Source organism: Aedes aegypti, chromosome 2 (assembly GCF_002204515.2).
Source record: "Aedes aegypti strain LVP_AGWG chromosome 2, AaegL5.0 Primary Assembly, whole genome shotgun sequence".
NCBI lineage: Eukaryota > Metazoa > Arthropoda > Insecta > Diptera > Culicidae > Aedes > Aedes aegypti.
The window spans coordinates 453,176,102-453,195,785 of NC_035108.1; the positions used below are offsets into that span (position 1 = coordinate 453,176,102).

At 35.5% G+C, this 19,684-nt stretch overlaps 1 protein-coding gene and 1 long non-coding RNA gene across 2 annotated transcripts; both read right to left on the bottom strand.

Annotated features, from left to right (window-relative positions):
* Positions 1-4,654: 4,654 nt before the first annotated feature.
* LOC110676078 lies at positions 4,655-7,567 on the bottom strand. Its single transcript, XM_021842580.1, has 2 exons — positions 7,534-7,567; positions 4,655-5,101 (listed from the first exon to the last, which is right to left on the bottom strand). The coding sequence occupies exons 1-2, from the start codon at positions 7,534-7,536 to the stop codon at positions 4,679-4,681; spliced, it is 426 nt and encodes a 141-aa protein (XP_021698272.1). The 5' UTR covers positions 7,537-7,567; the 3' UTR covers positions 4,655-4,678.
* A 6,462-nt stretch (positions 7,568-14,029) lies between these two features.
* Positions 14,030-14,592, bottom strand: LOC110676079. Its single transcript, XR_002500051.1, has 2 exons — positions 14,385-14,592; positions 14,030-14,311 (listed from the first exon to the last, which is right to left on the bottom strand). It is a non-coding gene; the product is annotated as an uncharacterized LOC110676079 (long non-coding RNA).
* Positions 14,593-19,684: the final 5,092 nt, after the last annotated feature.

The window sequence follows — 19,684 nt, forward strand, 5'->3', positions numbered from 1 at the left end:
TGGGGCATAGGCGTTCTGCTGGTAGGTGAGTTCGATCGATTGGGCACCATGAAAATACTTCTCGACGATTGATAAGTGTCTGACGAGGAATTAACAAATCCATGCACAACGGAAAAAAATAAAAAATAGCACTGAAAGAGCGACCATAAAATATGCAAACGGATACTATTTTACCATTAACATCTTTTTCATCAGCAAAAATTGTAAGTGGTACCAGATGATCTTGTTTATCTATCTGTTACGAATAAATTTCCAACTGAGTCAGGAAGTAGGCTTTATTTGCTGGAAGGAAAAAATCGCCAAATGGGCTCTGAATTGAAACACATTTAATAGTTTAACTTCATGATGTATTCGTACGTTATGTTCACTTACCACCAATAAATTTCTCTACTTCCCGGCCAACGCTACTCAGTTAAACAAATTCTAGTGTTTTTGAACATTATTTAAAACAGAAAACTTCAAAACTTTGCCGGCGTTTCAACATTTGCACAACCAGATCAAGAATAAAATGGAAGCCAGTGTGTTTATAAACACGGTTGGAAAATAAACATCGATGTTGAAGATTTAAACATGAATACTGTCTAATTGAGAATAACATGATATTATAGACAACGGAAATAGTTGATTGAGCTATAAATTGTTGAAATTTGTATAAGCTATTTAAAGACTTTGTGTTGTTAAATTTACTATGAAAGGATGATTATAAAAATTGTGAAAATAATAAAATGTGGATAATTTTAACTGATTTTATAGTAATTTTGCAAACATTTGGCCATAGTGCATTTTACTATTTGGTGGTCGTTCGTTTGACGATGCAATTTGTTTCAGTGTACAACCCATTTTTTTGTTGAAATATAGGGTGCAGAACCATTAGGGCACTTCCCTGATTCATTTTGGCATGCGGGGTTTTTCTCGGTAGAATTGTCTGAAACTTTGGTGTAAGAAGCGCATCAGTACGATGCATATTGTGGCCAAATATGAGCGATCTAGCTTTTAAAAAACCCCACTGCCGAAGTGAGCCAAGAATGGGGTCTGGCTTCCTACTTTCCCAAAAATTATTACCTTCAAGATATCAAAACACCCCCCAGAACTAAATCCTGGTTGCGCTACTGGACTACAACATTGAGAAGGAATCAATGGTGGACTCAAGACCCTCAAGACGACAAAGATCTGGTTCAAGATTTGGATGATTTAAACTCAACTGCGCTTCGTCAGCCTACTTGGATAGTTGATGTCTGAAAATGTCCGCAGATGGTGCGTTTGATTTGCGCTGTTGGCGCAGAATAGTTTCCAGTTACCAGATTCTGTAGAAATGTGTATTCATAGTCAAAACAATACCTCGATATAACGTAACCTCTTTATAACGTAACTCGATATAACGTAATTTTTACCTCGATATAACGTAACTTGTTTTTTGACTCCCATTTATTTTTCCATTTTCATCAAAACATAAATTATAAAGTACAATAAACATTCTCCAAGATTCAAACACCAACCAATATTAAATCAGAGCAATTCAAGCACTGAATACAGTCGTACATCGATATCGAGTGAGATATAAGCTCAATGTGGAAACCAACATTTTGTCATTGCTGTACATTTGTATACATCATTCTTCTCTATTTTTGTTGCATTTACGCTCCCACTAGAACCAAGCCTGCTACATATTTCAATTTTCTATGTAAACTTTGATAATTATTCATTTAGACTTTGCATTCAAAAAGACTAAATCAAACTCGAATTGGACTTGTGTGTTGATGGGCCACGCTGCCATCGCCAAACCATTTAACGTATATTTGATATATTCTTTTTTTTTTTTCTAAAAATGCGTTAGGAAATATTTAGCTAGTGCTTTAGGAGTTCCTACACATATTCTTTAAATGATTTCTTTAAAAATGAGGTTTCTCCTGGAATTTCGTCACGGATTTTAACTAGAATCATTCCGAGAATGTCTCCAGAGATTCCTCGAATAATTTCTCCACGGACTCATCTTAAACCCTTCTAATAGTCATGTATCAAACTTGAAACATTTTGCTTTAATTATTCCGATAGGGATCCCCAAAAATTCCACCAGTTTGCCTCCTGATATCCATGTATAAATACTTCTGAGTTTTTCTTCAGAAGTTATTCCAGGGATTCTACCAGATGTTTTTTTTAAGGGACTTCAGGGATTCCTCCAAGAGTTTTTAGGGACATTTAATCAGTAATGACTTAACGAAAAATCAGAAAAATCTCATTGAATTCCACCAGTAAATTGTTCAAATATTCCTCCAGAAATTTATATAGAATATGTCCAAGGAATTGTGATCATTTTGAATTTAATCAAGAATTTCACCAAATAATTTCTCCATGATATAAAGTGGATTTAACTATGAATTTCTCAAAACATTCCACCTACGATACTTTTTTCCTCCGGAGTCTAGAGCTTCATAAATTATTCCAGCAATTTTTCATCATTTTTTCCAGCGGCCCTTTTGAAGGACAATCCAATAATATTCTTGGAATGCTTTAAAAATACTCCAAATAATCGTAAAGGTTTTCGTCTAAAAACCTGAAAAACAATCTTCTCGAAATATCTCGAGCAATTTCATTATGAGTTTCTGCAGATTTTTTAAAATTTTTATACAAGAACCATTTTATGTACCACTTGAGTTTCTTCAAGGATTCTAAGTGGAACGAAATTCTTCATTGATTCTATCAGGAATATCTTAAGAAAGATCTCAGTTTTTTAGTAGGTTCTCTAAGTAATTCTTAAAGTATTCGTCTAGGATTTTTTCTATGGATTTTTTTATTTCAAAAATATATTCTGGAATTCGTTCAAAAACTTATCAAATTCCCCAGATTCACAACAAAGTTCTTCTAGAATACTGCCGATATTCTCACCATCTGTATTGGTTCAGAAACTTTTCATGGAAAATCCCTCAAGAATAGTTCTTGTTTTAATGGAGTTTTCTAATGTTCTCTTCATGAAATCTCTTCTTCGTTTAGGAAATTTGTTCTAGAGTTCTGTCAAGAAATTATGATATGATTTGTTTTAAGAGTTTTACCACGAGTTCCACATTCCATTCCACCATTTCACATCCAGCTTTGCTGCATCGTCTGGAGTTCCCCAAGGAAGCCATTTGGGACCGTTATTATTCATCCTCTATCTGAACGATGTAAATAAGCTTTTGGAAGGACTTCGCCTATCATACGCAGACGACTTCAAAATTTTCTTGAAAATTGCTAAACCAAACGATGCGAGTTTTTTACAAAAGCAGTTACTCATATTTGCAAATTGGTGTCTGAATCTGAATAGGATGGTTTTGAATGCTAAGAAATGCGCTGTAGTTTCCTTCTCTAGAAGTCAGAACCCAGTGTTCTACGATTACAGTATGTCTGGCGAAAGGTTAAGCAGAGAAAGCTGTATGAAAGATCTTGGTGTGATACTGGACTCCAAAATGACTTTCAGGCAACATGTATCCTACACAACTGAGAAGGCGTCAAGGAATCTTGGACTCATCTTTCGGATAGGGAAGGAATTTAGAGACGTGTATTGCCTGAAATCCCTGTATTGTGCCCTAGTCCGTTCAGTGCTAGAATACGGATCAGCTGTTTGGAACCCTTGCTATCTGAACGGATCTGATAGGATTGAAAGAGTTCAACGCAGATTTATTCGTTGGGCTTTGCGGAATCTACCGTGGCAAAACCGTTTTGAACTCCCACCCTACGAAGATCGTTGCCAGTTAATTGGATTGGACACTTTAAGCTGCCGAAGAAGCGTTACGTGTGCTCTGTGTATTTCTGATGTATTGTCGGCGCGTATAGACTGTCCTGCTATTCTGAGATATCTACCGTTTCAAGCGAGAATCTGAAATTTGCGAAACAATTCACTTTTTAGGATTCAGTTCCGCCGCACAAACTACAGTTTAAATTGTGGAATCACCGGTCTGCTGAGAATTTTCAACCGCGTAGCATCCATTTACGATTTCCACTATTCTAGAGCTACTTTAAAGCAATTATTTGTCACGACGTTTAAACGATTTATGTAAACCTAGATTATGTTTCATCATTGGGACTACCATAAGGTCTGTTGATAATAAATAAATAAATTACACCACAAAATATTTTTAGAGATTTCAAAAAGATTTCAATCATGAATTTCATTTAAGGATTCAGAGTGTTCAAGGATTCCTCCAAAGATTTTTCTGGACTACATTTTTTTAAAGGATTACTGCAATAGAGACGCAAAAAAAATGAAAATAAGAAGAAAAAAATAAACACGGAAAAATATCGAAAAATGTAAGAGAGAGTGAAAATGCCTGCTAGGTCAATAACACCAATTTTAGATCCATTTTCTCATCAAACAATGCATGTTGAACAAAATTTAGAAAAGAAAATATTTTGCTTCGATATAACGTAACCTCGATATAACGTAACGAAAATAAAAATCGAGTTACGTTTTATCGAGGTATCACTGTACCATAAACAAAGTGTCCACTTTATAAAATGAACAGTCCTTAAGAACCACTTCAATACGATGCAAATTGTGACCAAATATGAGCAAAGTGGGTTTCAAAAAAACCCCCTGCCGAAGTAAACCAAAAGTTCCAAGAATAGGATCCAGTATGAATATTATTGAATAATCGAGTCTGTGCGAGTTGCAAGTCGAAGATGTAGCAAATAGAATAAAACAAAACTATTCCTTAATTACCTTTTTTGTATAGAACTCCAGTATTTTCTGAGGTACGGCGGCCGCCATCTCGCAGCTGAAGTTTGACGTTTCGGCGATGTTTTGGGTATCCATTTTTTTGAAAAAATGTTTCATTCCCTTCTCTTTCAGCGTTTTTGCAATTAATTTCATAATCGCTCGTTCACCCGCTAGGAAATGGAACTTTTGTGGATCGTAGGCGAATTTATGGAAACATTCGTCCAGCTCTTCTGATACTCCACACAAACATTTCCGCATGTCCGCCTCGATCAGAGAAATTTGATCGTCGTCTAGCTCCGCCAGGGCCCCGTTTACGTAGTTTGTCCAGTTCAAGATGAACTTAATGTTCTTGGGAACATACCCAACTTCTCTTTCAACTAACGTCCAGAAATGGGCATATCCAGCTGCAGCCTAAAACGTATGAATTACAACGCATATTACAAAAACTGAAAGAAATAAATATCTACTATACTGCCCATAACTGCATATTTGTAACATTCGACAAAAGTAGGCATTGAGTAAATGGAATACCAAGTGTGCATTTTACGGCAGTATGGGAGGAAACTAAAATTTCTAAAAATTACCAGGAATTCGAAAGTGCTTATTTCAGGCTGATAATTTGTACAACTCATATTGCAAACTAGGTGAATTGTCAGAAAATAATTCTGACAGAAATTTCATTGCTATCACATTACGTGGCCCATTTATAATCTCAATGTGACTGTTATGCGGTTATAATTACCAGTGTGACAAAACAACTTGGTATTTTTTTCGAATTTTCTAGAACAATCTCACAGATTTCAGTAAGTTGATCGAAAGTATTTATCATTTGATGACTCTCCATGGTATCAAATCCATTTTGTCAAAAATGTCGAATGTGACTGTTTTGCAGTTATGGGCAGTATAGGGTGTCTACTTATTTACATAAATAGAATTCCCTGATATTTCCAGGTTTTTACAGGTTTAAACAAATAATTCCAGGTTCAAAACATTCTTCATTGTACATAAATTATTCACGAATAGTTAATTTTAGATGATCTATAGATTATGTTCAAGGATAGGTCCGCCTCGTTTCCCATGGAACCGTTTTGTTGTATCGTTACAGGTCGTTTAAGTCCGCTCCATGATTGACAAACAGCATCATATCGCCACTTTGCTGCTAACTGTGATCAATCAAACCTTCAAATCCTATTCTTATTTAAAGATAATTGTATTCCCTCAACTCGACCAAATCGCGAGTTTTACAGTTCCCCAAAACTAACATAGATGTTTAAGAAGAAAACAAGATTTTGTAAACCAAATCAAATGAACTCTGCTCCGTTATGCGCCGTCAGGCACTTGAGCCTACCAAATAAACAAATAAGTAAAAAAAATGTTCGATTTTGGCACGGTTCGATTTAGTCAACATGAATATTTTGGGCATGTTGCCAACATCGAATGAGCAATGTATGTCTTGATGAATTCCTACGATGATCTTTGAAAGAACTCCTCGAATCTTGATGAAATATTTCCTAGGATTTTTTAGATAAATTTCCAAGATAACTGGAAACAAACCACTCGAATATCTGAATAAGATCCTACAAGACTTTATAAATTCCTTTAAAAAAATCCGACAGAATATTTTGACGAAATGCTGGAGAAATTCTGAGGGAAATTTCTGGAGGAACTTAAAGAGGAATCCCAGGTTGAATTTATTGAGGATTTTTTTTCTAAAAGTATATGAAAGATTTCATCGAATAAAGCCTAAAGGATTTTTTGGATCTATATGTGTGAATAACCGTGGATGAATTTTTAAAAGATTCCTTATGAAATATGACAAAAATCGACGTGGGAATTATTATATCTGTAATTAACCTGGGAAAACTCCTGTAAGATCTGTGATAAATCCACTAGAAGTAACAACTGGACAAAATCGGTGAAAGAATCAGTTGATAAGGGGCTGTCCATTAATTACGTAAGGGTTTATGAGGGGAGGGGGGGGGTCTGAGATTTCTTACGCGCCATACAATTTATTTTTGATTTTCATACAAAAAATCTTACCATGGGGGGAGGGGGGTTGAAAAACCCCGAAATTTGTCTTACGTAATTAATGGACCGCCCCTAAACATCTGGAGGAAATTCTGGGATATTCACTAGATTTTTTTAAGTGTTTTATGTGAAAATGCACTAATTTTCGACTCATAAAAATTATGTACGAATTTTGTAGCATTTTATTAACAAACTTCTGAAGAAATTCATCACAACATTACTTGAAAAATTGGAAGGAGTTCCTGAAAGTATTCCAGAAGGAATCACAGAAATTTCTGAAGAACTCCTTGGGATCTGAAAAAATATCAATAATAATTTGTGAGATTGTCGCGTAATAGTCTCAGAAGGTTACTCTGGAGGCTCTAAAATTTTGCACCAGGATTTACAGGAAGCAGATCATAAGCTGCCATAGCAAAACAATGAGTTTAGAGAACGTTTTGATTGAAATAGAGGCGTATCCGAATGTATTTTATTCGATTGAATTGAAAATATTCTACCATGTATTATTCGCACAGTTGAAAACCGGAATTTTCGACACGCGAAAAACGGATTTTCTCCTAACCCATGCGTCGGAGCTACGTCGGACAAGGTGCGCTGTGTAGGACACCAGATCCGCTGCCCAGCGCACTATGCCTGACGTTAGGTTCAGAGAAAAATCGGTTTTTGCGTGTAGATAATTCCGACTTTCAGCCGGAGACGCGATTTTACTGATTCAAAATTATTTCCCTGGTTGTTGCCCTGAGAATTCCGTTTTGGATCAAATTTTCTGATAATTCCGAGGATTTTTCAGGTAGTAGACACCCTTTACTACTTACCATTTTGTTTTTACTTTTTCGGTGCAAACTTTTATTAAATAATAATAGAAAGATTCGCGAATCAGGCGAAACTGACAAAATATACACAATTTAAGAAACTATAGCGTTGAAATTGTAGCTTGACTGTCTATTCACTGCACTTGAACTTTTCCCCTATCGATAATTTAACTATTCAAAAAAAGGAAATTTGTAGAAGACGAAACTTCACCTCATGCCAAACCACACACTTTATTGATTACGCCTGTGTTTTTGTTTATCAAAGTGATGGGCGCATCTGAAATCGAAATCAAAACACGGCGAGAGTAAACGGCGACACTGCAAACAAAAAATAAACAAGGCGTACATGGCGGGCTTAATTGAAACCAGAATGTAAACACGGCGCAAAAGTAATAGGCGACACTGAAAATAATATCGATTACAGGCTCATAACATTGGGCGATACTGGCATTCTTGGGTGCGTTTAAGGCGAAACCTTATAATATTTTTGTTATTACGAAATAGCTAGGGAAATTGTAGGAGATGTGTGTGGTATTGATGAGGATTTTGAAACTAGGTTTATGAAATGTGTATTAAAGTGAAAAGGTTAAAGTTTGAGTATATTTTCTCCAATTGGGATTAAAAATTGCGCATGAAAATTTCATTGGTTATTTTCTCATTGTTATTGATTTGTCAGATAGGCCCTTATCGCGAATCCCTCTCGAATTTTACTTTTAACCACTTTTAACCTTGCGTTAAACTCAAACTCACTTTGATTTCGCAAAAGCGACGCAAACATTAACACGTTGCGAATTGTCTCGCATAACATTCGAAAACAGGTTAAGCATTTTCTGTAAAAAATCTACAGTGGCCCAATTTCATATTCGTACAGGATACTGTTTCCACATCAAGTTAGTAAAAAACTATTAAATGAAGTATTGAGCTACACATACTTTATCCACATTGAAGGTAACAGGTGTTATCTATTGTTTGCCAATCACAAAATGTTTCCATTTACATTCATCTTTGGATTAATAGAAAAGTATTGAATTGATGTCTAAAATTCACCCAATTCCATATTCATACACCTACCAAAATTCATACGCACAACGTTCAAAACTAAATTTAGAAGCTCTATTTGATTACTGAAATGCTTTATTATGATGTTCAGATGTAGTGAAATACATTTGGACAATTTATTAGTGGACATATATGAAATTTAGGTAAAGTTATGAGAAATGCCAGTTTTCCAATGAATTTGGTTTTAAATCCTATAATTCGAACAATAACGTTTATTTTTGTCATTAGGTCATATGAATAAAACCGAGTACTTGCTCATGCTCAAGCCGCTTTGAGTAAAGTAAAGTCTTTGAGCATTTACTCAAAACCATATGAATAAAACGATACTTTACTCAAAGTAAGTTCGAATTTCGAACTGAGCATTTACTCTGTCAAAAATGTTGTTTTTGTTTTGGCTATCTGATTTTTGCGAAAAAGAAGGAAGTCAGTGGTGCAAACAATCTTTGCGGATCCATCTGGCTTTTGCCGTAAAAAAATAGTTTGACCCGTGCCGTTTGTTATCGGCTGCCACACACCCCGGTGAAAATCGACTGCCAACATTACGTAACTCGTAACTGGCCCGTCTTCAACGGTAAGTGTATTGCACTTGTGCTATTCTTCAATTTATTTATTATTTCTGTCCCTTCCCTTCTAAATAGTCCTCATCGGTGTGTAGTCGCCTACCGAGATAGAAGATGATCATGTCCCCCAGCAGAATCGTTGACCTTATTAGAGCGTGGGCGATTACCATATGAGACCAGCAACAGTGCCAGCGGAATCAGAACCGGCAGCAAGAAACTCATCAGCTGCGCAAGGAACTTTAATTCCGATCAAAGCCGTGCCTGTCTGTTTCTTTGTGCTCGGTGTTGGCGATTGAAAGAAAAAATGATCCACCGCACATTGCAGCTACCCTTTACACACCGGATAAGGAAACCGGTGAAAACTCTTGCAGACTATTGGTTCACGATGCCATCAAGGATTTGCAAATAAGTGGACGAGGAGCCGAACGGAGAGACTGTCCGCATTCCAAGGCAGTCGACATTCTCATCGGGCTGCATTGGCGTAAGGACAGGATCAAAGCTGATGGTGCTGAAGGAATATTTTCATGAGGATTTCTTGACAAAATCTCTGAAGCAATGCATGGGACAATTTTCAATAAATGTATCAAATAACTTCTAAAAAAATTCTACAAACATCAAAATTCCACCGAATTTTCCGCTTTTAAAACTTTTATGAAAATAGGTGCAGAGCTAGTTGGGCACTTCCATATTTCACTTTGGCATCAGGGGTTTTTCTTGACCGAATCGTCTGAAACTAAGAAGCACTTAAATACGCCGCATATTGTAGCCAAATATGAGCTCAGTAGTTTTCAAAAAACAACCCACTGCCGAAGTGAATTAAAAGTGCCAAGAATACGATCTAGCTCCCTACCAAAAAAGAAAACTATCACAAATTGCTCCTGAAATTAGATTGATTTTGTGAAGTATTTATCATGAAGTTTTTGGACATCTACCAGACATTTCTACAGAGGATCTATCTTTAAATTTTATCCAAATATGGCCTGACTTATCCAGTAATACAGAGCAATACTTCATCGGAATAATTAAACACATCTACAGTCACTTTCATAATAGGATATTTTTCTGGTTCTCCTTCAGTGTCCTCCAAATATTAAATTTCTCCAGGTTTCCTGGAGGAACCCCTTGAAAAATTTATGAAGGGGTATTTTTTGGATTTCATTAAGGAATCCCAGCAGGAATTCCGGGGAGAAGTCCTGGTTAAATACCTGAAGAAGTTCTCGCATGACTCTCTGGAGGGATAGCCGAAAGGAGGGAGGAATGCGGTCAAAAATTCTAATTTGTCAGCGATAAAACATCCTGTTAGGCAAAAAAAATATGATTTATGAGTGATTCTAATTAATTATATTTCCAAATTTCAATCAAATAATTTGGCCATAACGGAAGTGTGGGAGGCCTAAATATCCGTTGCAATAAAGGCGTAACTATTCCACAAAACCATTATTTTGATATCCCTCAGAGTATCTTCGTATCTGCCACATGATATTCACATGTAAAATAATCAATTGGCAAAGAATACTCTTAGTAAATAACTGTAAAAGTGCTCATAAGAACACTAAGCTGAGATGCTGGTTCTTTTCCGGTTGGGACGTAACGCCAGAAATAAGATGAAGAATTTTATGTTTAGTATTTCGCAATGTGTCTATTTAGGTCTGAATGAAAAATTATGACTTTTGAACTGTCGCATGATGGATCTATATGATGGTCTGAAAATGTTCTCATCACACCCTGTCGGAATCGGTTTCGGAATGTTCCGGCCAAATACGGCCAAAGAAAAATGCAGATCTAATTCCACTTGATGCTCTTCAAATCGGAATGAAAAATCGTGAAATTTGAACCGTCGCACCATGCTTATGAACTTCTAAATATGATAAGCTCTAGTTCCTTCCGACATAGGTTCCAGGTGCCCTTGTGTCCAAAATGGCCATACTTACAAAAATTATCCAGGGTTTCATATCTTTCATATAAAGATAATCGAACGAAAATCGATTCAAAAATTGATTTTTGGGAGGGTTCCATGTCAGTTACTTTCTGAGATATCGATAAAATGATGAAAGCGTCCGAGTTTCTTCATTATTTTTTACCATTTTAAACATAACATTCGCGCTTTTTCCATCTGAGCATGGTCAGTAGGTGACTCGGGATTTTTTGAGCATTTACTCAGCTTTTACTGCTTTATTCATACGAATCATAATGTTCGAAAAGTAAATGCTCAAGTTCTCAGTTTTATCATACCAACTTGAGTAAATGCTCAAGAAAATGATCTGACAGGTGAATCTGAGTAAAGTAAAAGCTTTTGCTCAGTTTATTCATACGACCTATTGGATCCAATCTATAGATTATACTCGTAAGCTCTGATAGAAATTTAGTTGAAATATATATAGTTTACAGAAATCATAAACAGTTTTTATCCCTTTTGAGTTCAGAAAATTGTTGTGCCGTAAGTTCAAAACTCTTCTAAAATGATATTTTTAATCAATGTAAACCAAATTTTCATTCTAAACAACAGGTAAATGTTAATTTTGAATTTGTCTGTAAAAATAGTTTGAACTACTAACTTCGTTTTACAATAAAGTACCCTAAACTACGCTGTACATACCTCCACATAATTGATGTCATCGTAATATTCAATTATCTTTGAAATAATATTCAAATTATATTCAAAATAGCCCCCTAATTTTGCAATTTATTGATTTTATAAGAAAAATACAAAATAACTTGAATGAGCAGAGAGCATTGATATACTATTTGAAAGAATATATCCTGTTGTTTTCATCATTTTAAAAAACGTTTGTGTTGCGGTTATGGCAATAATATTTATTCTTTAAATCTCTACAATCATGTTTGGTAGTAAAATGTAAATTAAAAATGATAATTACGCAATGTTTTGATAGGAACATTAACTATGGATTATGTACATACATTTAGGAGCCAAACATAAAGAAATTGACTAAAATTTTTGGTTTTGGATTTGTTATAAATGTTTTACTACCTAAGATTCAAAAGTATAAGTTGTCGATATCCACTCCTAGCTACTCTAAAACTGATTATAATTTTTTGAAACTTGTGCAATATTCGCAGTTATCATTCTTAAGGAAGTGATGTTGAAAAAAATGCAATTTATTGTTCGACTTACCGAATATTTTAGCAAAAAACATGGGAAAACTGGTATTTTTCTTAAATTTACTTTCAAATATGTCCGCTTTTAAATTTTCCAAATGTATTCTACTGCATCTGAACAACACAACGAAGAGCTTAAGTAATCATTTAGTCCATTAAAAATTAGTTTTGAACGCTGTATATTTCTTTTTTGTTAGGTGTACGAATATGGAATTGGATCAATTATAGACACAATCTCAATACTTTTCCATTATTCCAAAGATTTAAGGAAATGAATACAGTTTGTCATTGCCAAACAATGGACTGATGCGCGAGTTCACTAATTTGACGTTTGAGCGGTGCCGTATTCACTCGTTGTCATGGTCACGTAAATAACACGGCACCGCTCAAACGTCAAATAGTGAACTCGTGCATCGGTCCATAGAGGACACCTATAACCTTCATTATTGATAAAGTATATCGAAGTCCATGCACCATTTAATAGATTTATACCAACTTGATATAAAAACAGTGCCTCGTACGAAAATGAGATTGAGTCACTGTATTTTGACTTTTCCATGCGGATGAATATTGTACTCATTTTTTTGGAACAGTAGAGTTCAAAGCAATCTGATACAAACAAAAAAAAATCAATAAAAATAGGGTCCTAAAATTTTTAATGAAATCTTGTTTATTCAAAGAAAGAGCACCTTACTGCAACTACTTTAGCAATTTTTTCCGCCTAAATAACGGCTATATCATGTTTAAACTTTAATTTAAAAATTGGGTCATGAACCTTAATACTTAAGATCATGTTTGACATTCGCTTAGTCCACAAAAACACCACAGGGGTTTTAGTTTTAACACTGGGATTGTTCCTATCTGACATTTCGGAAGGGACACGGAAAACAAAATACACCCAAAATTTGAGTTTAAGCCAAGGGGTGTGACAAAATCTAAAAAAAATGTTTTTCGGGCTCAAACCAACGGAAAACATTAGAAATCCTTTATAAGAGAGATTCGCGAAAGCTGACATTTCTGTCAAAGTGTGAGCCAATCGAGCAGCGAGAGCTGTCAAAGTGTGAGCCAAACGAACATGCGTTATGTTTGTTTTGAACTTTTCTTGAGGAGTAATGTTATCTACTTGAAATTATTTCGGTAAAAGTAATTTTGCATGAAGCAAAATAAATGAAATATTTTTCTTTTTTAATTTTTTTTCAATGCGATTTTTAGTTGTTGATTTTTTGGGCTGTTTATTAGTTTGAATGTGTAGCTCAAAGATCTATAACGAAACAAAATAATATTTTTAGCGATGAGGAAGTCATGTCCGTGTTACAATATTGTTCTCGACGCCGAGAAAAATCTGACTGCTGGTCTGTTGCCAAATATTTCCATTTTACTTCCGCGTATCTCTCTATATAGGATCACTAGAAAACATTATAAAATTGAGTAAACATGTGTTATTGGCCTAAATTTAAGCGTTCGGCACTAAAATTGAGACAGGGCTTTAGGATCCTATTGGCTTGTGTAGGAGCATGGAATATACACTCTGAAAAAATCTAAACTAGATAGTTTAAATCACTCACTAAAATTCTATTCGCCTGGTTGACCCCAGACTAAGTTTAGGTGCCGACTAGACAAACCTAGTATTAGTCGAACTAATTGGTAGGCTGGTCTAGCTTTTGAATATATTGGCAAAGATTACTCTGGATCCGTTGCACCTTGGCTCCCCAGAATTGTTCGAGTTCTTTCTTGTTTACATTTTCTAATGAGAGAAAAAATAATTGAAACGCATTCAATTCGAATTTATTGATTCCAAGGCCTGCAACTTTACATTAAGTAGTTTTTCGTACAGATTCATAATATCACTTTACAGAAACATCTCTTAGATACTGGTCCATCATCTCTGGAATGGAAATGGGTTAGCGCCCCTCGAAAATAATCCACTGGCCACCGTTGTAAATGTTGCCTGCTCAGATTATTCTCACGAAAACTACACGTAAACACTTGTTGGTCTCACGCCTTCATTGCCTTGGTTCCGAAGGATCTGAGGAATGGTTTGTTGCCTGAAATAGATAAACGAAGGATCATCAGATCGGAACAAAATTAATTTGTGAAATTAAGGGCTTATTACGTTACCTGCACCACAAGCTGCAACGGTTTTTGTGGGAGAAAATGGTTGGAAATGATATTCGACTATTTCATACATATTTAATTTCACTTAACACTCCAGAATTCACGAAAAAGGTGGCACGTTTACCGAACGTTCACAAAGAAAAGGAACATCTGTCATGGCGGACGGGACACGGATGATTCTTGTTTACTATGAAAACACTGGTCAAAGTTGTCCCGCATAACTCAAGGTTAGTTTAATATAATAAGTTTCGTTTGATTTCTTTCTCAACTGGACTATGTTTAAATAACGATAAAGACATAAAAAGATAGGATTTAAACTTTTTCTGATTTGTTCTGATCCTGAGTGTAGGATAAACTCATGTTCGGCATTGTAATAGGTTTATCAACAAAAAGCTCATGGACACTTTTCATATGTTATACGAAAAACGACAGGACACTGATTTTGACATTTGTCAGATCGCGGAATAAATATCCGTTTCTAAGCATTTCTAACCGGATTTAAGATGCATAAGATCAGCCAACACGGAAAAACTGCTCTAAGCTCGATAAATATCGATCAAGTAAATTGGTTCCGCCCAAAACCGTTGTAAGATTTCCAATGGTGGAGAGAGGCATTCCCCTTGGTAAGTATATATCATAAGTATTAGAATGATAATTCTTTAACACGTCTGAAATGGTCCTCCTTCGGATAAAAAAGGATTAGTTTTTTAACATCTGCTGATTGATTACTTCCATGTGTTTTTAAAGAATTCTTCAATCTTAAATACAAAGAAATATGTAGCTGCAAACTTTCGACACAGCTTCTTCCCGAATAAAAAATACAATACAAAAACAATATAACGTATTGTAACAGTACCATTCAATATATTGGAAATACAATAGACCATTTCCGTCATTTTTTTTATTGGCTTATAAGCTTCCTCTCATTTTACTGAACAAACTTTCCTTAGAAACCAATGTGTTTTGAAGCCTCTAACTATTGGAAAACAATGAAAAACTGGCGGCACGTAAGTTCTCCCCTCGGTCCCCTACAATTTATTTCACCACGAAAAAACGCAGACCCCTTTTTACCCTAGGATTTTGCCAGCACGTTGTGGTGAGTTTTTAATCAGCTGGCATGACAGATGATTTTTATTTATGTTTTCATTCATCATAATGGGCTTCGTAGATTTCGTTACCGAGTCACATAAATCTCCGCGGAAACTGTCTCCACGGCTTCCAAACGTCGATTATGATGTCGCCAGATTCCTGTCCATCTTCACCCGCACCCAGCGAGCGCTCCGCCGACTTCTACATTGTGGTTACTGTTGAGCAACGGAAGGAGTGAGCTGCTCAAAACAGAACAGATGCCTGATCTCTTTCTGTTTCATTTCCACGAGATAAAGTGATCCGGAAGATTTTCGATTTGAGACAGCAACAGCCGTGCAACATGAACATTTCCGACTGCTGCTGCCTCAAGGCGCAAATCTACCGGATCGTCAGCCAATAGTTTGGTCAGATATTTGTCAGCATGAGTAGTTAAAATTGAGCTTGAGCTTGAGCTTGATTGGCCGCCCGTGGATGCACTCTAGTATCGCCAGATCAGCTGCACTTACACAAGGAACCAACCGAATGACTGCTTGGGACTAACAGGCATCCTCAGTGTATAAGTGCTGGTGATCTTCTATTTTTAGGCAACAATGGCACCTGCCACGTCAGAATGCAGACCAATGAGGGGAAGGGGGAGGAATTGATGATGCATTGAACTGACTCCCACGTAGACCGTATATTCCACTGCATCCACGTCAGTTCATGCGGGAGTGTGTGGATTGGGGGAAAGGCATGGCAGAGAGGTTTGCTTTTGTGGTTAGCAGACTGCCTATGTATCAGGCGTAAGATAGGCGTGCGCGTGGAAGTAGGAAGCGTTAGGGAAACGGTTTCATGTCCGTCTCTGGATCTAGCGTTTGCTATGAACGAATAGTTTGAGTGTGATATATTTAGAATGGAAGATAGAAGCAAGTGAGAGATATACAACTACAAAGAACGAGGAAAGGGACGGGCCTGGGATTGAACCCATGACCTTCTGCATATGAAGCAGAAGCGGTAGCCATCAGACCACCAACCCCGTCTTAGCATGAGTAGTTAAAATTGATGTAACATAAAGTCATTCCTAATTAAAACTAGTGGTACCGTAACTATTGGGTGGATGAGAGTTTGTTGTTTGGAGTTGTTTTGAATTTTGAATCTGTGGAGAGAAATATTATATTTTTCCGCTGGAAAACTGTTAGCAATGCTATAACTAAGTAGAAAGGGTGGGTGAATCCATTCTTAATGTTTTACAACTGCTTGTTTTCCATATTTTTCCACTGCTTTCAGAAAAACTAAGATCCGGCCGGTGGGAATTCTAGGTTGAGATCTGCAAACTAAGTTATTTGAGGTTAGTTTCGTTGGCGCTCCTGTCCTGGGCGCGCTAACCGGCATCTCAGTCAGTCTGAGCGCGGACCTGAATTGACGTTTCCAAATGTAAATAAGCATCCCACTGCAGGGGTGGGTTCCAAAATTACCACGATGTATTCCCATAGGGTTGAACAAACTGTGCCGCAACTCGAACTATTTTTCAAAATGTGGTGAGTATCCATGTTTTCAAAAATTTGTACGAAAATCAGTAGTGCATATAAACAAAATCTGAAAGCGTTAATATTCATTAAAAATTATTGTCTTTCTAAGAAAAATACAAAAACTGGGGGTTAGATCTGACGGAAATGGTCTATACAGTATATGTAAAATGACAATACAATTACAGTACAATATATTGTTTTGAACAGTTCACTGTATGGTATATGAGATTTTTGCAATATAATGTATGGGTGGTTAAGTATCGTAACAATACAAAAATAGATATTTTCTCATACAAACATTTTGAAAATACAATACGATATAATGTTCATGTATTGTCTTGATTAACAATTCGTGTATTGTTGTACAATACAAAAACAATTCAACGAACTGTATCATGGTTGCATTCGTCGTTACAGCTAATGTCAAGTGACTTCTAAAAACCTACTTATTTAAAGTTTTTGAATATTTTTCACCCACCATTTCTTGCTTTCTGAACTTGTTTTGTTTATTTCTTTCAGCAAAGTTACAAAGAAAAAAGCAACAGTTGTCCCAACTAACAATTCAGAGCCACAAACAAGCATGAATGTTTAATTATTGTTCAATAATGGTAATGCCAGCTGAATAAAAATTTTGCTCTATAAAGAGCTGAGAAGGTGCTTTTTTAACACAAACTTAGGTCAATGTTCAACGTTATGCATTAGAATGAACAAAAGTTGAATCGCCACTCATTGAACGTTTCCAAGGATTCTCATTCGACTAGTCAAGATTGTTTTACTAATGAGCTGAACAAGACATGTTTCACCCAATTAAAAAGCCAATATTCCACTAAACAAATGTATATGTATAAAAAATATTCAGAAGACGAACTAACGTTTTACTTGCGTCGCACTTCAGCTATTTCCACATGTTTAACATAAGCATGAATAGGAGCTGAATAAGTATCTTACAAAATCCTAATTCAGCTTCAGTATATTTATTATAAGAACAGTTGATCCAATAGAGGCCAAAATGACGATTAACAAACACATTGTTCAGCAATAAATAAGCCTTGTAAAAGCGATCACACTATAGCTAAATTTCATAAAATGGACATAATATCCGAAATTCGTTTTGAGCTCCGAATGCATTTCAAAGCTTATAACTTATGCTTTATCAAAACTTTTTGAATAGCTGTTCAGAAAATAAACATGGTCAGCCTCCAGAAATGATGGGTTATTTTGAAAAAACAAAATCAAACATTTGAGCTAAGTGTTCATTTTAGGAGCGAAGTACTGATAAACAAAGCGTGATATTGACTTGATTGACATAAAAAATCTGAAGACAACATCAAAATTTGGTTTGTTTTTTGTATGTAGTTAATTTTAGATATTATTTCCAGATCTTTTATATATTATATCTATCAAGTTAATATCACTTTTAGCTATCCATATTATAATTTGCTATTGCTAAGCTTTTTCGCCTGCTCGGGATGTTGTTCCGTACAAGAAAAGTGGAAATTTCTTTGACAGAATTGATTAAATAAATTTCTATAGCGAGCTACTTTTGAAATGACATTTCTTCACAATTGAATAGTGCGATCTAAGAAAAATGATTAACTTGACCATTTATGAAAAAAAATCCAACACTTCAAATGATTTAAATATATTCATACAGAGTTTAATGCATAATAGGTTCATGAAAAATACAAATCAATAATATAATTAATGAATACAAATGTAATTTATAAAATAAATTAATTTCAATTTAAGTTAATGAATCATTCAAATTGAAGTTTTGAACAAACTAAAACTTATTATGAAATTAGATTAAGGTGAAGATGCATCGAAGTCAAACCTCAAATTTTCAAGAACACAAATCTAGAGAACTAAACATCCGTTCAAGCTGAAAACTTAATCGAATGGTCACCACCAGCGTGTAACCAATCGATTAGGCTTTCAGCTCGAACCGCTGCGCTGTCTGGTTCTCTAGATGTGTGCTCTTGAAAATTTAAGGCTTGGCTCCGATGCATATTTACCTAATCATTTCAGACTGATTTCACTTTGTGTAAATAAACATTATTTTTGACCATCATTGCCATAAATTTTCTCACTGTGCGCTAAAAATAGCCGACTGAACTCAGCTTGGATCAGCACTAAACAGCAGCTGAATAATATGCTTGTTCAGTTTTTGATTAGCGTACCATGTGTTGATTAGACAATGCCGAATAGAGGCTCAAACATGATCAATATTCAGCTATGAGAGGTTTATATTTTGCACTGGACGATTTATTCATCAATTCTAGGATGGCGTAGATGGTAAGGCATACCGCTGACGATTGGAAGGTCTCGAGTTCGAATCCAGTTTCCAGCCGATTTTAAATATGGTTGTTGCATCATGATAATTGTGTACACCACATTTAATGCGTCAAGAAAAATATTTTTTCTGTTTTTTATTTGTTTTTAATTATTTTTGGACCAGTCGTATAAAAGCTGAACTAAATGCTTGTAAAACGTTTTAAAAGCTGATAAATAAAGTTGGAATTCAACAACATGCTTTAAAGTTTCTCCAAATTTGTGTGAACAACGCCTGAACAAAGGTTGGCCATGAAAATTATTAAAATGTTATTAAACATGATGCTGAATAAAACTACCATAATGGTGTTTGTTAAATGAGTGAATGTTAGTTGGGGTTTTACGCGAAAATAGGAATTTGACCAAAATTGTAAG